Source organism: Amblyomma mixtum, chromosome 5 (genome assembly GCF_055824585.1).
Source record: "Amblyomma mixtum isolate Tamu chromosome 5, ASM5582458v1, whole genome shotgun sequence".
NCBI lineage: Eukaryota > Metazoa > Arthropoda > Arachnida > Ixodida > Ixodidae > Amblyomma > Amblyomma mixtum.
Window position 1 is genome coordinate 42785104 of NC_143016.1, and position 15734 is coordinate 42800837.

Sequence of the window (15734 nt, forward strand, 5' to 3'; positions counted from 1 at the left end):
CAAGCAAGCAAGCAAGCAAGCAAGCAAGCAAGCAAGCAAGCAAGCAAGCAAGCAAGCAAGCAAGCAAGCAAGCAAGCAAGCAAGCAAGCAAGCAAGCAAGCAAGCAAGCAAGCAAGCAAGCAAGCAAGCAAGCAAGCAAGCAAGCAAGCAAGCAAGCAAGCAAGCAAGCAAGCAAGCAAGCAAGCAAGCAAGCAAGCAAGCAAGCAAGCAAGCAAGCAAGCAAGCAAGCAAGCAAGCAAGCAAGCAAGCAAGCAAGCAAGCAAGCAAGCAAGCAAGCAAGCAAGCAAGCAAGCAAGCAAGCAAGCAAGCAAGCAAGCAAGCAAGCAAGCAAGCAAGCAAGCAAGCAAGCAAGCAAGCAAGCAAGCAAGCAAGCAAGCAAGCAAGCAAGCAAGCAAGCAAGCAAGCAAGCAAGCAAGCAAGCAAGCAAGCAAGCAAGCAAGCAAGCAAGCAAGCAAGCAAGCAAGCAAGCAAGCAAGCAAGCAAGCAAGCAAGCAAGCAGAGCAAAGCACAATAAAGCAAAGCAAGCAAGCATCGAAGCTCTTCATATGCGGCATCTCGTTTAATTCTAGCTAAGAAATTAAAATGAAAGCGTTCGACGTTGATTTCGGATGCAAATTTATGACAGAAATGAATGCCAACCGAGTTTTTGCAAAAAAACACCGCAACCTTACTCGGTTTCTTCATCAAGTTGTGGCAGCGGGCGAGTTGCAGCTAGCTTGGCTTTTAAACACACATATAGTTAGCAACTACTTCACTGAACCTAAACTGCAAATCTAGGAAGGGCGAACGTTTCCGAGGCAGCGATTAATATTTTCTGGCATCTGCTGAACGCGCCAGGAGTGAAGCGTGTATTTGTGCGCGTATTTGGCTTGGTTTCTAGCGCACCATGATTGCGTCACTATCTTGTGGTCACATGCCTCGCAGTGCTTGGCCACTGCGCTTCGCTAATTTTGACACCAACTTTGTGCTCCTTCATCGTTCACTTGAAATACTTTCTTGCCCCAACCTGCAACGCCGGGTACTGAGAACAAGATTTACACAGTGCTTTGGGCCTTTTCTTTAGGATGACACTCTTCCGGGCGAGCCAGGAGGCGTCCGGTGGTGGTAATTGACTTGAGTATTGTTCGCACCCCTTCCTTTCCGAGCATACGAGCCGATGTTGTGCTGGCACCTTTTACGCATGGTCTGTATCGCGTCTTTGACGCTGGCGTATGCTTGTGCTAGGCATAGAATTTTTTGCTTGTGTCTTTTTTGGTTTCAGGCGATACGTGGAATGAGCAAACTGTAGTATCCTTTTCTTCGGTGGTCAGTAAAAAAAAAATAGTCGCCGTATTCGCTTTTACAACGACACGGAAAGCTGCGATCTGCCCTCAACGCAGCGCCGGATCCCCATCGGCAGCTTCTCCAGTCCTCAAAATGACGTCACGACCTCTCTTGACCAATCACGGGCGGCGGCGCGCCGCGCGGCGTGCCCCGCGGCACAGGCCGCATATTTCGGCTAAAAAAGGCAATTCGCGCTTGTTTTTGCCTTATTTGGATGCGATATTCCAGTATACAGCATGAAAAACTATAGGATGCCGCTGCCAGCCCGATTTTCAGAAAAAGTGCTTCAGTCTCCCTTTAAGGCTTTCGCCTCACCGCACTTTAGGTCAACAAAGTGACCCCCTGAATTTTTATGGTAGGTTCTATTCCAGTTAATAGGGTAAAGAGCATAAAAGCGCATGATGGAGATTTTTTTGCTGCTTAGCTTCTAATCTTCATTAAACACGCGAAACGCGTGCTTTCCGCATCCGAACTACTGCCAAAATATTTGCTGCGATATTTTCGCGGTGAATTCAGTTTCTAGTCAACTTGCCGCTAAGGCAAAAGTAATCCGGCTTGGTGGTTATTGATATAACTCGCCGTAACGTCTTCTACGGAAATTTATTATGTAATCAAATGGATAAAACATGAGAACAGCAATGCATTTCTGGAACTCTAACAAACCTAACTGCATTCAATCATCTATTATTTTGGTACTTTGACAGAGAACCTCCCACTTTGTTCACTTTGTTCATTGCATTTTTTTCTGAACATTTTGAGGTAAATTACAGCATGCCTTAATCTGCATGTCCCTTCGATCAGTGAAGCTTCGAAAAGAGGTTTTTTCTACGTCGTCTTCGTCTTAGAATATTTAGAGTGTTAAACACGTACTGATATTTTTTTTTTCATGCAGTCTACGCTTCTCTGTCATCTGGTCTTTTACACGTCTTTGTAACATCGTTGATGTGTATATTCTTGTTTTCGTGCTTAGCATGGACCTTTCTTGTGGCTGAAGAAATCATAAATTGCCTTAACAGTTGCACAATGCCCAGATGCGGTGATACGAATTGGCTATAGCTTAACATTCTGTGCTCACGTTTCTCTCAGATTTTAGAGTAAACTCCTAGGGTAGAAAATGTTACTTTAAGAACTGAAGCTTAAATATGTGTCATCCATAAGGGGGGTGCCCACCCCGAATAATACGGTCTGTTTAGGGTGTTGATACTCTTGCTTTCAGGCATTGCTCGATCTTAAGTTCTGTCGTTTTAATCATCCTAAAATTTTTTGTCCCAAAGCACTTAAGCGTTAAATTGTGATTTCTTGGTTCATTCTCGCACTGTAGAATTTTTCTGCGAATCAATCGCTTCAGTTTCGTGCATTCTCACCAGCGAGAAGTACTTAGGCGTGGTCGCTTGAAGGGGCTGAGCCAAGCTCGACATGGCGACCAAATGATACTCGCCGTCCCTGCTTTCGACATTAACGTGAGGCGTTCTGGTCTAGCTGTTTAACTAGCGGCAAGAAATACTAAAGGCGGCCAATTTTCTCATAGCATTTTCACATTCCTTTTGTTCCCTACATCGCTGTTCTTCGCAAGTTGTACGCTTTTTAATGCCGTAATTTGCCAAGATAAATCTTGCGCCCTAACATTGCCAGAGTCAAGCACAAAATAATTCCTGTTAAAAGCACGTTTTATAGCAACTTTTTTTTGTTTACCCAGGTGTCATTTGCACTGGAGAGAAACGCCCGGAGCTCCAAGGCCTCTTTTCATTGTCTTCCGTAGCACTGACGGCGCTGGCCACCTTAGTCAGCATAATTGGCGTGTTTTACACACCCTCCTACATTCATAAACACTACGTCGCCTGCTACGACACTCGCTGCCTCAACCTCAATCAAGAACTGCTGCTCACCATGGAGGCAGAAGCTGATCCTTGCGAAGATCTTTTCCAATTCGTATGCGCCAACTTTGAGTCGGCCTACCCGACTTCCGTAAGTTACATGGATGCCTTCGCAAAGCGAGTCAAACGCTCGTTTCGCACCATGATCAATGAAATTCAGCGCGACAAACGTTCCAGCGTCGAGCACCACCCACTCGTTGCGTACCGCTCGTGCATGGCCGAGTACAAGCACGATGAGGAATACCTAGCCTCCCTTCTGAGAAATGACGACGAAATGGCGGACCTGTGGAGGAAAGTGCCCAACAAGACAGACGTAGGCTCCAGGCTCAGTTTCCTGCTGGCGTTGTCACTGGAGCGCGGATCCCCCGTCTTCATCAGCACCGGCGTAGCGCGCAACACGTTCACCGAGCAGCGCAACACCCTCCGCCTCAAGGTCGAAATGCCCAAAGGGGATTTCAGGAGGAGGACAGTGCAGGACATCATCCAGTATGTCTCGCGCGCGCCTTCCTGGGAGTCTGCGCTGGAGGTGTCCCAGGGCATCGTAACTACCCTGCGCGGAGCGCGTAGCGCGCTTAAGGACGTCAGCCTGAACGACAAATTGCCGCAGCTCGTGAAGGCCAAGCGCATCGGCGAACTTCTCGTCGGCATGTCGGTCGAGTTGTTTTTGGCGGCAGTACGCGAAGCTTCCATACACGGCTTCGACCAAGACAGCCAGGTGTTCACGACCGACGGCCTGGCTCTCAAGTACCTGACGACGTACTTATATGCGGTAGGACCAGACGAATTCATTTACACGGTCCGCTTTGTCGTGGCCGAAAGCATCCTGATAACGTCCACTAACGCCATCACCGACATATACGACATATCTCCGACTGTTGCGCATCGGTACCGCATGGTGCGCTGCGCCGACTTGTCTTTGATGCTGTTGCCGTCCCTCACCGAGTTCGGATTCTTCCGCTCGTTTCTGCTAGAGAAAAGAAAAGTCATTCCATCAGACTTGTTCCCGTCCCTTATAGGGAAATTTCCCGAAGTGCATCCTTACTCCAGTATGGAGCGTAAAACCCGAAGCATGCTGCAGAAAGCACTGTCGACAACCACCATCATCTCGGGCCGTGATCCTGGCTACAGCGACATCTCATACATCCGCTCCAAGTTTGAAGACCTGAGGTTTGAGGCCAGCGACTTCACGGGCTGGGTGATGAACGCCTGGAGGGTTCGTTCGTTGCTCGAGGCAGAGGCGATCATGCAGCAGGACATGCGGCCCGCCAACTCCTACAGCTTGGATCTCAACGCTCGTGTCGACTACGACGCTTCCGAAGACGTCCTGCGCGTGCTTCCGAGCCTCCTCCTTCCGCCCTTCAACGTCAGCTCCAATCCCTCGGCATTCAACTTCGGCCACTTCGGCACGTACGTGGCCGAAGCGCTAGCGCGGGCCGCCATGCCCGAGAGCCTGTCCGGTGTTACAGCGAAGCTGTCCTACCCTCGGGATGACCTCAACGCTTACATGAAAGCGCTGGACTGCCTGAGCCGCGTGCCAGCGGACAAGGCCGGCGTGAAGGAGGCGCTCGACCTGCTCACCCGTCTCATCGGCGCCAGGGTTGCGTACAAGTGAGTCCCCCTTGCCTCGCCTTTTCATTTTGTTTTTAGCAATAGCATGAAGCCCATCGCGGAATTTTTCAGGCTCCATTTACTGACGGCGGTTTGGCTTGGTGTAGGGGCGATGAGAAAAGGATTCTGATGACCAAGTTCATTCTTGGCTTCCACGTCGCAATTTTAAAGTTCGCAAAAGAACTGGTTAAACCACAGCAATCGTTTTGGCTTACAACCAGTTGCTCTGGTTTGGTACACACTGGAGTATAAATGATGCGATGTGGCAGAGGCCCACTATGCCTTAAAGAAGAAAGTGATCACATTCCTCTTGTTTCGAGGAGTGTAAGGCCATTTTGATAGGTATTAAGCGCCGATTTGGTAACGATAGTGAAGCTGTCACACCTGTGTCGAGACTGAAGTCGAATAGGTCTCCTCAACCCTGGCCCATCGAATCATAGAGACAGCAGCGCTATGTGGTAGGCGTAGTCCTGTAAACACAAATTAGCCCAAATATGAGTATAAATGGTTACTGTCCGCTTTTAAACTCCTTATCGAAAAATGTGCGACGTGCTGTAAGCAGTAAAAATGAGGAAACCCTCCTTAGTTTACTGCTGTCGCGAAATCGAGGACTAAAATAAAGCATTCACATGATTTTACTACTTTTCCAAGTAGGAGTATGTCGGCTTCAATACTCCTTTAGGCCCTCCGGACACTCCTTAGTGTCTGCTCGCTGCCTAGTGGCAGCTGCCGGTTCGCTGCACTTGCAGCTGACGATGTCGGCTCCCTCGTCGCTGCCTGCTCGCTGCTCGCCTCCGCTTTTGCTGCTTCACGCGCGTTTGTCATGTTACAAGACACCGGATCACCGCAGCCTTGAGCAGCAATGTGCTGCACATACAGTGCCTGTGAAGCCCCCACTGCGTTCTGACAACGCTTGGTGTTGCATCACCTGCGACGGCAGTCCGCGAGATGCTTTCCAGCCTTGCTCAGCCGAGCCAACATGGCGGTTTATGACGCGTCGACCTCCTCGTAGCCGCCAGCCTGCTGCTCGCTACTTAGCGCGCGCTTGTCGTGACATAAGTGGGCATCATCGACCTTAGCAGCAGCATGCTGCAATGAACGTCTCACTCAAGCCAGCAATACGTGCAGAAGCAGCGGCTGGTCATTCATTGTCTACGCAGCATACAAGTGTTGGCTGCTGCCGTTTCGCCGCGCCGACATGGGGGTGTGTGTGTGACGCATCAGTTTTCTCGACACCGACGGCCCCTCGTTCTTTCACTGTATTGCAAGAATACAAAAGACCGGATTGTCATCATCGTGTATAGTGGTAAGCAGTATTAAACTCTCCTTTGATGCCACAGACGCGCATGCACTTAACGCCGCTCCCTTTTCAGTGTGCGAAGACTTGCTGTGAACCCCGGGTGCGCCGAGACAAAAGGATTCATCGTCGTCCGGAGAAGCCAACTCACACAGCTGTCATTAAGTATCTGTGAAATTTGTTGTTGCATGCGGCTAAAAAAAGTGTCACTACAGTCATTGCTGCTTGCGTTGATATGTACAACTGGAAATATGGTCAGTTTTCCTAGGGACCAAATTTTCTCCATGCATTCACGCCCCATGAATATGGAAAAGTTGTACAGGCAATACAAGCAGGTGTATAAGCAGGTGAAAATGCACAACCTTTGGGTCCGTGAATTTTTGTCATGTTATTACGAACAGTGCTGAGAACAAAACACTGCCTGCCCTAAATCGGTTGCTTCCTTTCCTGTGTTATGTGTTAGAGGTCCTTGTTATGCAAACTATGCAAGCGATTTTATTCTTTTCAGTCATAGCACAGGACATAGCGTCGCCTTAGGGCTGAAGCAGGTGGCCTAAATTGTTACATTTTCCGAGTTGGTGGCGTCTTAACGTAGCCGCGATTTTCGGCAGCGGACATGAGGTGGAAACCATACTGAGCGCTGCCTTTCTGGATCTTTAGGCATCTAGTTCCAAAATCTGATATCTTGTAAGCTTTTCGCTTTTGAAAAATGTGAAAAGAAGTTTCCTCATCGCGCGCAGTTTCCGAACACATTCCATTATGTGTAATTGGTGAAGGCAAGCGTTCCGGTTCAGACTGCTGATGCCAGAAAGGCAGCGAAAGAAAAAGAATAAAGCATACGCCAGTATACAAGGTCCCCTGCTCGAGCTGGACGTAGTACATTGGCGAAACCAAGCACTTCCCCGGAAAATTGAAGAAGCACAAAGCGGATGTCAAACAAATGAACAAGGAACGAAGCGTGCGTTGACAAGACTGACTTCGAGGGAACTATTGTGCTGGACACTGAGCCGCGCAGAAGGCTCTTACTTGAGTCATGGCGTATTCAGCAGACGCAGGGCAATGTTCTACCTCCATCTTACATCAACTGTCTACGACCAATGGCCCGGCGGATGACTAACCGAAGGCTTAAAAAAGGCAAGCTGTGACTCGCTCGCAGTCACATTTGGTGAAAGAACCAAGGTGGTTCCAAAGTTCCAAAACGTCGTGTTTTTTCGCGTTTTTTTTTTGTTTTTAAATTTAATTTTTTCAATTAAATTCCTTTCCCAGCCAGATATACCTGTGTCGAATGTTTTCTTTTGAACCCTGGCCACGAATGTGAGGGCAAAGCATAACAGAAGACAGGTGGCGGCGAGGGTGGATCTGGTGGTAGCTTTCTATTCCTGACAGTGCCTGCTATGTTCGTTACCCTTGCTCTGCCTTTGACCATGCCTACAGAATGACGACGCCTTAAAAAGCGTGGCTTGGAGTTCTCCCATCAAGGAATTTGCACGTAAGCTTCCACTGCGTGTATGCAAAGCGCTGTCTTTTGTTAGCATATTCTGATTTCAATAATTGGCTCTGATATGGTGCCTGGAAAGCATGATGAACCTTGTGACAAGTGAAAAAGAAGATTATATCGCAATGCCTCTTTCTATGAAGGAACGCAGCCAAAGGCAGCGCGAATGCGCAAGTGCCTCAGTAAGACCATTTTATTTTTTACGTTTTGTGGGAAAAATGTTCCCTATCGACGTTGCTTTCCACTCGCCGTGTTGCCTTAACGTTTACGAAAGCGGCTCTCTGGAATTTGTGATTTCCTGAAAACCGCGTTTAGCCGCTGTCATCCGAGAGGGTACAGATATATATTAGCTAGTTGATTACCTAATAATTTCTACTAGCTAATTCTTTGTCATTAAAAACGTTTAAACTTCAGAAATACCTACTTTATTGAAAAGTGCACTCTGAACTGCTTTGTGAACTTGACTTCTACACTTTAAAGGGACCCTGAAATGGTTTCTTCAATCATATTTTATTTCAACAACTCTGTAGAGGTGGTCTCTGCGAGTATTCTAATCTGATTCAGAAAGCTGCGCGTGGAACCAATAATTTACAAACAATTTTTCAAACTTGCCGCTCACAGCCGATTAGGGCGACACCTCACCGCGCGTTTTTACCCGCCCCTACCACTTGACGTAAACTGGGCAGCCTTGGCCATGGACTGGGCGACCCTTCTCATTGGCTCTGCCCATTGACGTCACGCGCAATTTTTGCAACATTTCATTTGAAACTGAGCACTGATGCTCCTTGAAATATTATTTTATTGATTGCTTATTATTTTTTAAAAACATACGTATACAGAGGTAAGAACCCAGCGCATTTCTTGAAATTAATGTGGTACTTCCGGTAAAGAAGGAAATCCGTCTGCTCACATAAGCATGTGTTTTCGTCAAATCTCGGCGCCCGCCTTAGCGAGTTTCCTAGCTGCGCCGACGAGTCGCTGCTATAGTGTACTAGAATTATATATATCGCTGCTGTCGTCGCCCTGTGGGTCTCAGTATGGCGTGTACTGAAAGGCTCGAAGCCCATCTCAGCGGTGGCTGCACGCAGCCGCGCTTCGAGCTCCGGATCCATGCTGTTCGAGCAGCAATCAGGAGACAGATGTGCGAAAACTTGGACGGCGCGGCACCGATCGTCATCAGAAAGACTGCCAGCTATACTCGAGCAGCGACAAAGCATGCCTGCTTATGTTGGGAGCTTTGGCAACGGCACCGCTCGCGGGCTCTCCGAGCGACGAGCTCTGCTGCTGCCTGGCTGTCGTGGTCGTCGCTAGGCCTATAGCTCGTTTCGCGTCGAAGAGGCAGCGGCCGGCGCTTCGGAAGTCGCCTGAGCTATAATAAAAGGCTTACTCTACACATCGCTTTACAGTCAACAGCATCATCTCACAATAAAGTAATAGTATGGTCACTTTCCGCGACGCCTTCAGCCGCGAAGCGAGCGGGCGCCAGGCGAGCCGGACCCCAACGTCAGGCCAGCGGCAGCTGCAAGGCGGTTGTGGCCAGAAATTTGCTCGTATCACAGTTGTTACCTTTACCAGCAGCTCAGTATTGGTCAGCGATCCTCAAAAATGACACATTTTTCACATTTCTTGGCCTAAGGTTTATTATTTACGTCAAGAACACTCTTTAGCTCATTTTTTATGACGCCGGCAGACCTGATCCAGGCCGGTCGGCCGGCCGGCATGCTCGGCGTACTTGACATTCGCACAAGGAAATACAAAACAGCCATTCTACCAGAGATGATGCTTTCTAGATTCGAGCAACGACAACATGTCTGTTAAAAAGTGGATCTTTCGGCAACGACACCGATTGCGGCAACGCCGGGCGACGAACTGCGCGCTGGTCCCAGGCTGCCCTAGTCGTCGCTAGGCCTAATGGTTTCGCATCGCTGACGGCGCTTCGGAAGTCGCTTGCGCTATATCAAAAGGCCTACTCTTCACATCGCTTTACTGCGAACTCGTCCCATAATAGAATATATATTCGATTTCCACGACGCCTTCAGCAACGGAGCTAGCAGGCGGCAGGCGAAGCGCCAAAGCGGCTATGGGATAAAATTTGCTAGTATCGCATTCATCACTTGTAGTACGATCAGCTCGGTATTGGCCAACGACCGTCAGAAATGATGCATTTTTGACATGCATCTATCCCAGGGCTTGCTATAAAAGTGACAAACAATACTAGCGCGTTTTTCACTCGCCGGCGGCCGGCGTCAAGGCTGGCAGGCCGGCCCGGTGTGGCTCGGCCCCGAGCGCCCTGAGGAGCGCGCTGTACGTCATCACGACGCTGCCGCTCTCCGTGCTCGCTTTCGCTCCCGCTTCCCGTCGTTGCGTCTGCCGCGCGCGGCTCGTCGTTGACATCTAGCAAGTTGCACGCAGGCGACGAGCTGCGATCGGACGTTGCGACGCCGTTCGCAACAGCGCACCGCAGTGAATCTCACTCACTTTCGCACATGTGTCTGCGACCACCGGAAGTAAACAAGCAGAGCGCCATTGCCTGACGTATGCATGGGCGGAGCATCGGCCCGTCTTTTCTTTTTTTTTTTTCGGAGCGAGCCCCGCGTGTATGAGTTGAGGGTGGTATGTGGGGGAGAGGAGGAACATCATTTTTAATCGGCGATATCTTCGGTGTTGATGGAGTTCGCTTAACAATTTTTGCGGTGCGGCGACAAGTGATGGAATGCCGATCTCTCGTGGGCTTTTGCTAACCTTGGCAAAGAGCTTTTCAGGGTCCCTTTAAGCACGTCATACTTCAAGCTTAGAGGTGTAATTCCTCTCATGCACTTATTTTTTTCCTAATATTTCTTTCAGAAGGAGCAGCCTTTGACGGCGTGCCTTTTAACCAGCGATAGCATGACATGCCTGCATGTTGACAGCAAAGCATTTCAAGGTGCCCTCCTTGCTTTCAACTGTGGTATCTCTTTTTTCATCCCTTTGGGTATTTCAATTCTTTACCCGAAGACAGCGCAGGTTAAGGCACTCTTCTTATTTTCTACAGGGGCCAAGACGTTGGTTTTCTGTAAGCACCGAAAGCAAGCCGCCGTACACTTGGCTCGAATGTTTTGTAGCCAATAAAAATATTGTTTGAAATCAATCACTGTAATATATGATCATCGATCAGATATCCTGATCGATGATGAATCCCACACCTAGTTCTCGTCTGTCCAATAATCCATGATAGCATAGTACGTGCCCGTCCTTTAACACTCAATATGCTCCATCTTTTCTGTTAACCTTACTAAGCCTTATGACATCTCGTTTAATAGCCTCCAGTTCAGCACTGCTAGACTAGCCTCACTGGATAAGCACCGAAGTTTGGGCCAGTTGGGATGGATCCATCTTGAGAAAACGTAGAAGCACGAAAAAGGTTCTAGCGTTAAACGTTGTTAGTTTCAGTTTCGAATGACGGCCTGTCTGGAGCCAGAGATTCTTAGCACCATCCGCTGCGTCACAGGTCTGACCACCTCCTTGGCCAGCCGCTGGGGACTAGGGCCGAGGGTTAATTGGCTTGTTCATATAGGAGGTTGTGGCCAAGTGGTAAACCAGGGTGGCCAAATCCTGTTCTGATGAGGGAGTGCGTTGTCGGTTCTGGTAACCGAGGTCAGGCTGTACCCCAGGCCTGATTATGCGATTGCATCGACACACGAGGTTTTTTCTTTTTTTAAGCCCGGTGGAGAATTGCGTGCCATCGGGATTCGAGTCCCGGTCCCCTTGCACGCGAGGCGAATCCTGTACCTCTACGCCACCGCTGCCAGAATTACCTCAAGGCACAGCAAATCTTCTATTTCGGATCATTTCAGCTGTGACATGAGTAGAGGGTCCCGCAGAAAGCTCTTCGGGATCATTCCAACCACACGGTGGTGGTGAAGCCAATTTGCGGTCGTGACTCGCGAATTATGGTTGTACGCACTCACGCTGCAGCAGCTACAGTGTACGAAACGCGCGCCAAAAGAGCTTGTTTACTGGCGTGGGGCGTCGGCCTGAGTTTGCCAGTGAAGTGGCAGACCGTTGTTTCCAGTACAGCATCCTTACTATTAGACACAATGCTCCCCCCTCTTTTTAAGCAACGTACTGGCAACAGGAAATCTATCTTTATTTAGCAGTTCTAACCTACTAAAATCAAGTGCAAGTCCTATTCGTTTCAGGGTAACTGCACTTTTGACCAATATATGGGGCAGCACAGCGTTCAGCTAGGACGGGCGTTGGAGACGCTGCGCTAAAGGTATTTTTGTCGCGCTGCGCTAGGAACCGGGAACGGAGCGGAACGTAAACCGCTCAGCTAAAAGTGCCGCTTCCCTCGATTCGCAGGACGTGGGAGGAGTGGAAGAAGGACGGCAAGAGCAGGAGTGCGACGCCCACCGTGCCGCACGTGCGTTCGGACGAGCAGGCGTTTTTCGTCGGCTTCTGCCTCCGCCATTGCGGCGTTGACGATGACGGCGCTCCCAGCGGAAACACTTCGCGGCGCGACCGGTGCAATGTGCCGCTGCGGCACATGCCCGAATTCGCCGCGGCGTTCGGCTGCAGCGCCAAGGGCGCCCCAATGGTGGCGTCCAACCAGTGCGCCTGATGCCGTGCTTGCCAGTGCTGCACCCCGCCACTTTTTCTTACGTAGCCTTCAACCTTCCGATATTTTCTTAGTTCATTTGCGTGTTTCTGTTCATTTTGTATAGATTTTTTTTTGCTCCGTTACATACTTAATCGTGGCTGAAGGCGTTTTGGGTGCCATTCGACATGAACACAGGATGTATCCGAAAGTCTGGCAAAATTTACAGGCTGCATTTTTTACTTAGTACACTCCTCCGGGTCATTTTTGCTTAATTTGGTGACGATGAGAATCTGTGCAGTTATCTATCTCGTTTTGAAACAAGCCTTCAAAATTAGCTCAAAGTACAGCACGGGAAACGAAGACATTATGTAGTCATTCAAAAAGAGTGCTTATTCGGGCTCGTTGGCGCATGTTGACGGAAACCGATTGAACAGCGCTGGCAGACAGAATGTAAAGGAAGAACAGCGCTTGTGTCTGTGGTCTTCTCTTAGGCCCTGTCTGTCAGCATCTGTGATCCGTGGCCAGGTCTGCTCCATTCTGATAGCAGCCTCAAAGTAGTGCGAGACATATTTAAATGTTCACCTTGCAGACCGCTCCTGCGAAAGCGAACTGTCGTTTCAGCGCCGCCCGCCACCGTCAGGGCTGTCGAGCCGAATGCATTCATCTCGTGCATGATGACAATCGGGGCATGCGTTACGCATCTTTTGCTTTGGACAGATTGCCTTACCCTTCCGCCCTGGGCCGGGCTCCTGAGGGACGCTATGGTTCTACGTGAACAGCGAGTGCCGGACTCTTTGTTTGACTCTTGTTGCTTTGCCGAGCATAATTTGCAATACCGTTTAATTGCTCTATGTTCGTTACCGCCTGAACTAAATCATCATTCACTGTTCCGAAAGTCCGTTTTGAAGAATAGAATCGACAAGGCTGTGTGCGTAATATTTTGTGGACATCAATGTCATTTGGCGTGTCTTATGCCGAAGGACTTGCGTAAGGACTACACACGTGCATTCTATTGCCCACCTTCCCCCCTGCCTTTGTCTCCTCCTCGAAATGCCTTCATAGTTTGTAGGGTCTGCTCGCGGGCAAGTCAAATCTCGCGCCGCTCACCGCGGGTAGTCTCGGACCCCTTCTTCCCGAGTGGTGGGGCGGGGGGAGAGAGGCGAGGAGAAAGCCTTTATAAGGCGAGACCGGAGAGGCTCGCGGTCTCTCGCTCTTGGACCAGCTCTGCGAAAGGACCACCTGACCCAGCTGCCACGACGACGACCGGCCCCCCTGATGTGAGAATAAACCCTTTGTACAAAGTCCTGCCTCGAGTGACTGCCTGTGCGTCCCCGCGCAGAGGAATTGCCCACAAATAATGGCGCCCAACGTGGGGCTTTAATTAACACCTTGTGGACGATTTCTCTGCCGATTTTGGGATGTGCAGCCAGACTCGTGGCAGGCCCTCTTTGTTCAGGGCCACGCCGGACCGATAGGGTTAAGGAGCGGGTCAGGCGGAATGTTCGCGGGGTAGCGACTTGTGTAGTCTTGTAAATTTGTTAGGGGTTTTGTGTTATTTATGTAGTTTTCGGGCGTTTTGTGTTGTGTATTTCCGCGTGTTTGTAAATAGATTGTTGTGTATATGAATGTTCTTGTTGCCATGAGCAGTTAGCCGGTGCGGCCGGACAGTTAGCGCGAACTATGCCTCCCAGAAAGGATGTTTCAGCCTCGGCTTTGGATGGCGGGGCAGCCGGTAGTGAGACGGCCGACGCGGCGGCCGTAATGGGGCAGGTGACTGAGATGTTTGCCGCATTAGCCCGTCAGCTCGGTTCGGTGGCTGGCGCCAACCAGGCCGCAGCATCGGTAGCATCGGCGACAGCATCGCGCCCGCGGATAAATATGGAGGTCCCCTCCTTTTCCGGGTACACGGACGCGAAATCAGTCCACGAGTTTTTAGAACAACTCGAGGACTACCAGACGGCTCTGGGCGCCCCAGATGACGTAATGCTAGGGCAGGTCCTGCCTGTAGCACTCGTCGAGAGCGCGGCGCGATGGAGGCGCTGCCAGCCGACTTTCCAGTCGATGGCGGACTTCAAAGATCGTTTCCGCGCCGAGTTCTTGCCGCCTGATTATGAGCGCCGGATGCTGGAGGAGCTCGCGTTGCGCACCCAACACCCAGAGGAAAGCCTCCTCGAGTACGTACGCGCAATGCAAGAGCTGTACAAGAGGGCAGACCCGACGGCAACCGACCGAGATCAGGTTGCGCGTGTGATCAGGCAGTGCCATCCACGCTTCAAGCCGTATCTGCGGGGCCGCAGTTTTACAAACCTCGAGGCCCTAGCGCAGGAGGCCAAGACCGTGCAGGCGGATTTACTCGCCGAACTGCGCTACCAGCCGCCCCCCAGGCCGGCCGAATCGCTAGAACCGGGATGCGTATGGGATGGAGGCCGAGAATGCGCGATGAGGGCTCGGCGCGCCGAGGTAATGGCCGTGGAAAGGCAGGCGGAACCCCCTGTTGTCCCTCGCGCGCTTGACCCGTACGCATTCGAGCAGCGGCGTCGTGCCGGCCTCACAGGCCACGCGCCGAACGAGCGTCAGGAATGCGCGGAGAAAGGGGAGAGTCGTCCCCAACCGCTTCGTGGAACGAGGGGTCCTCCGTCCACGCGGCGGGTCAACGACCGGCTTTGCTGGAATTGCAACCAGCCCGGCCACGTGGCACGCGAATGCCAAGCTAGGCGTATGCAGGGAAACGCCAGGCGCTGGCGGTGATGTCTGGTAACACCGACCTTTCACCGTCAGCGGGAGAATTTCATGGTTGTCAAGGCGCTAGTCAGGAAAAGAACTCCCGCGCCGGCGAAGGGGAGGCCTTTGTCCCGCTCGCCTGTAGAGCTCAGGGAGTCGTTCCGCGCTCAAGCCCTTTTATGCTAGTGCAGTTAGCGGGTCGATGCTACTCTGCACTCGTAGACACGGGCTCAACGCTGTCACTGGTCGGTGACGAGGTGTACGAGGCCTGCCGGATAGGTAACATCCGTGTCAGACCGGCCGAAACCCCGTTAAGCTTAGCAGCTGGGGCGGCAAAGGCAAAGGGAGCAGTGCGTCTTACGATGCGTTTTGACGGCAGAAAGCGGAGACATCGCTTCGTCTATCTGCCTGGCTTGTCGATACCAGTAATTCTGGGAAGGGATTTTCTCTCGAGCGAAAGCATTGTGCTCGACATGGGGGAGAATGGCTATCGTTACAGCCAGCTCGCCCCCCTCATTCCCTTCGAAAGCGCATCCTTGCCCGGCTGTCCTGCACAAAAGGTGGTTGTCCACACCTGTGCGACAGAAAGGCAGGTGAGCTCCCTCGAGACGCTGAGAGACGGTGGCCCGTTAGAAGCGATTATTGCGTCTTTCTCAGGACCCAGTAGTCAGCGCCGAAGGCTCGCGGAAACTTTACTCTCGTTTTCGGATTGCTTCACGGAGAAACCGGGCAGAACCGACCTGCTTCAGCACGAGATTCAGACGGGTGATACGCGCCCTTTCAGGTGTAACCCGAGGCCGTTAAGTGCGCATAAGAGGCAGCTTCTCGACTGTGCCC

The 15734-nt window shown here is 50.9% G+C and overlaps 1 protein-coding gene across 1 annotated transcript; it reads left to right on the plus strand.

The window, feature by feature from the left end:
- Positions 1–3195: 3195 nt before the first annotated feature.
- LOC149341920 (uncharacterized) lies at positions 3196–12197 on the plus strand. Its single transcript, XM_089542037.1, has 2 exons — positions 3196–4805; positions 11939–12197. The coding sequence occupies exons 1-2, from the start codon at positions 3211–3213 to the stop codon at positions 12195–12197; spliced, it is 1854 nt and encodes a 617-aa protein (XP_089398163.1). The 5' UTR covers positions 3196–3210.
- The last annotated feature ends 3537 nt before the right edge of the window (positions 12198–15734 follow it).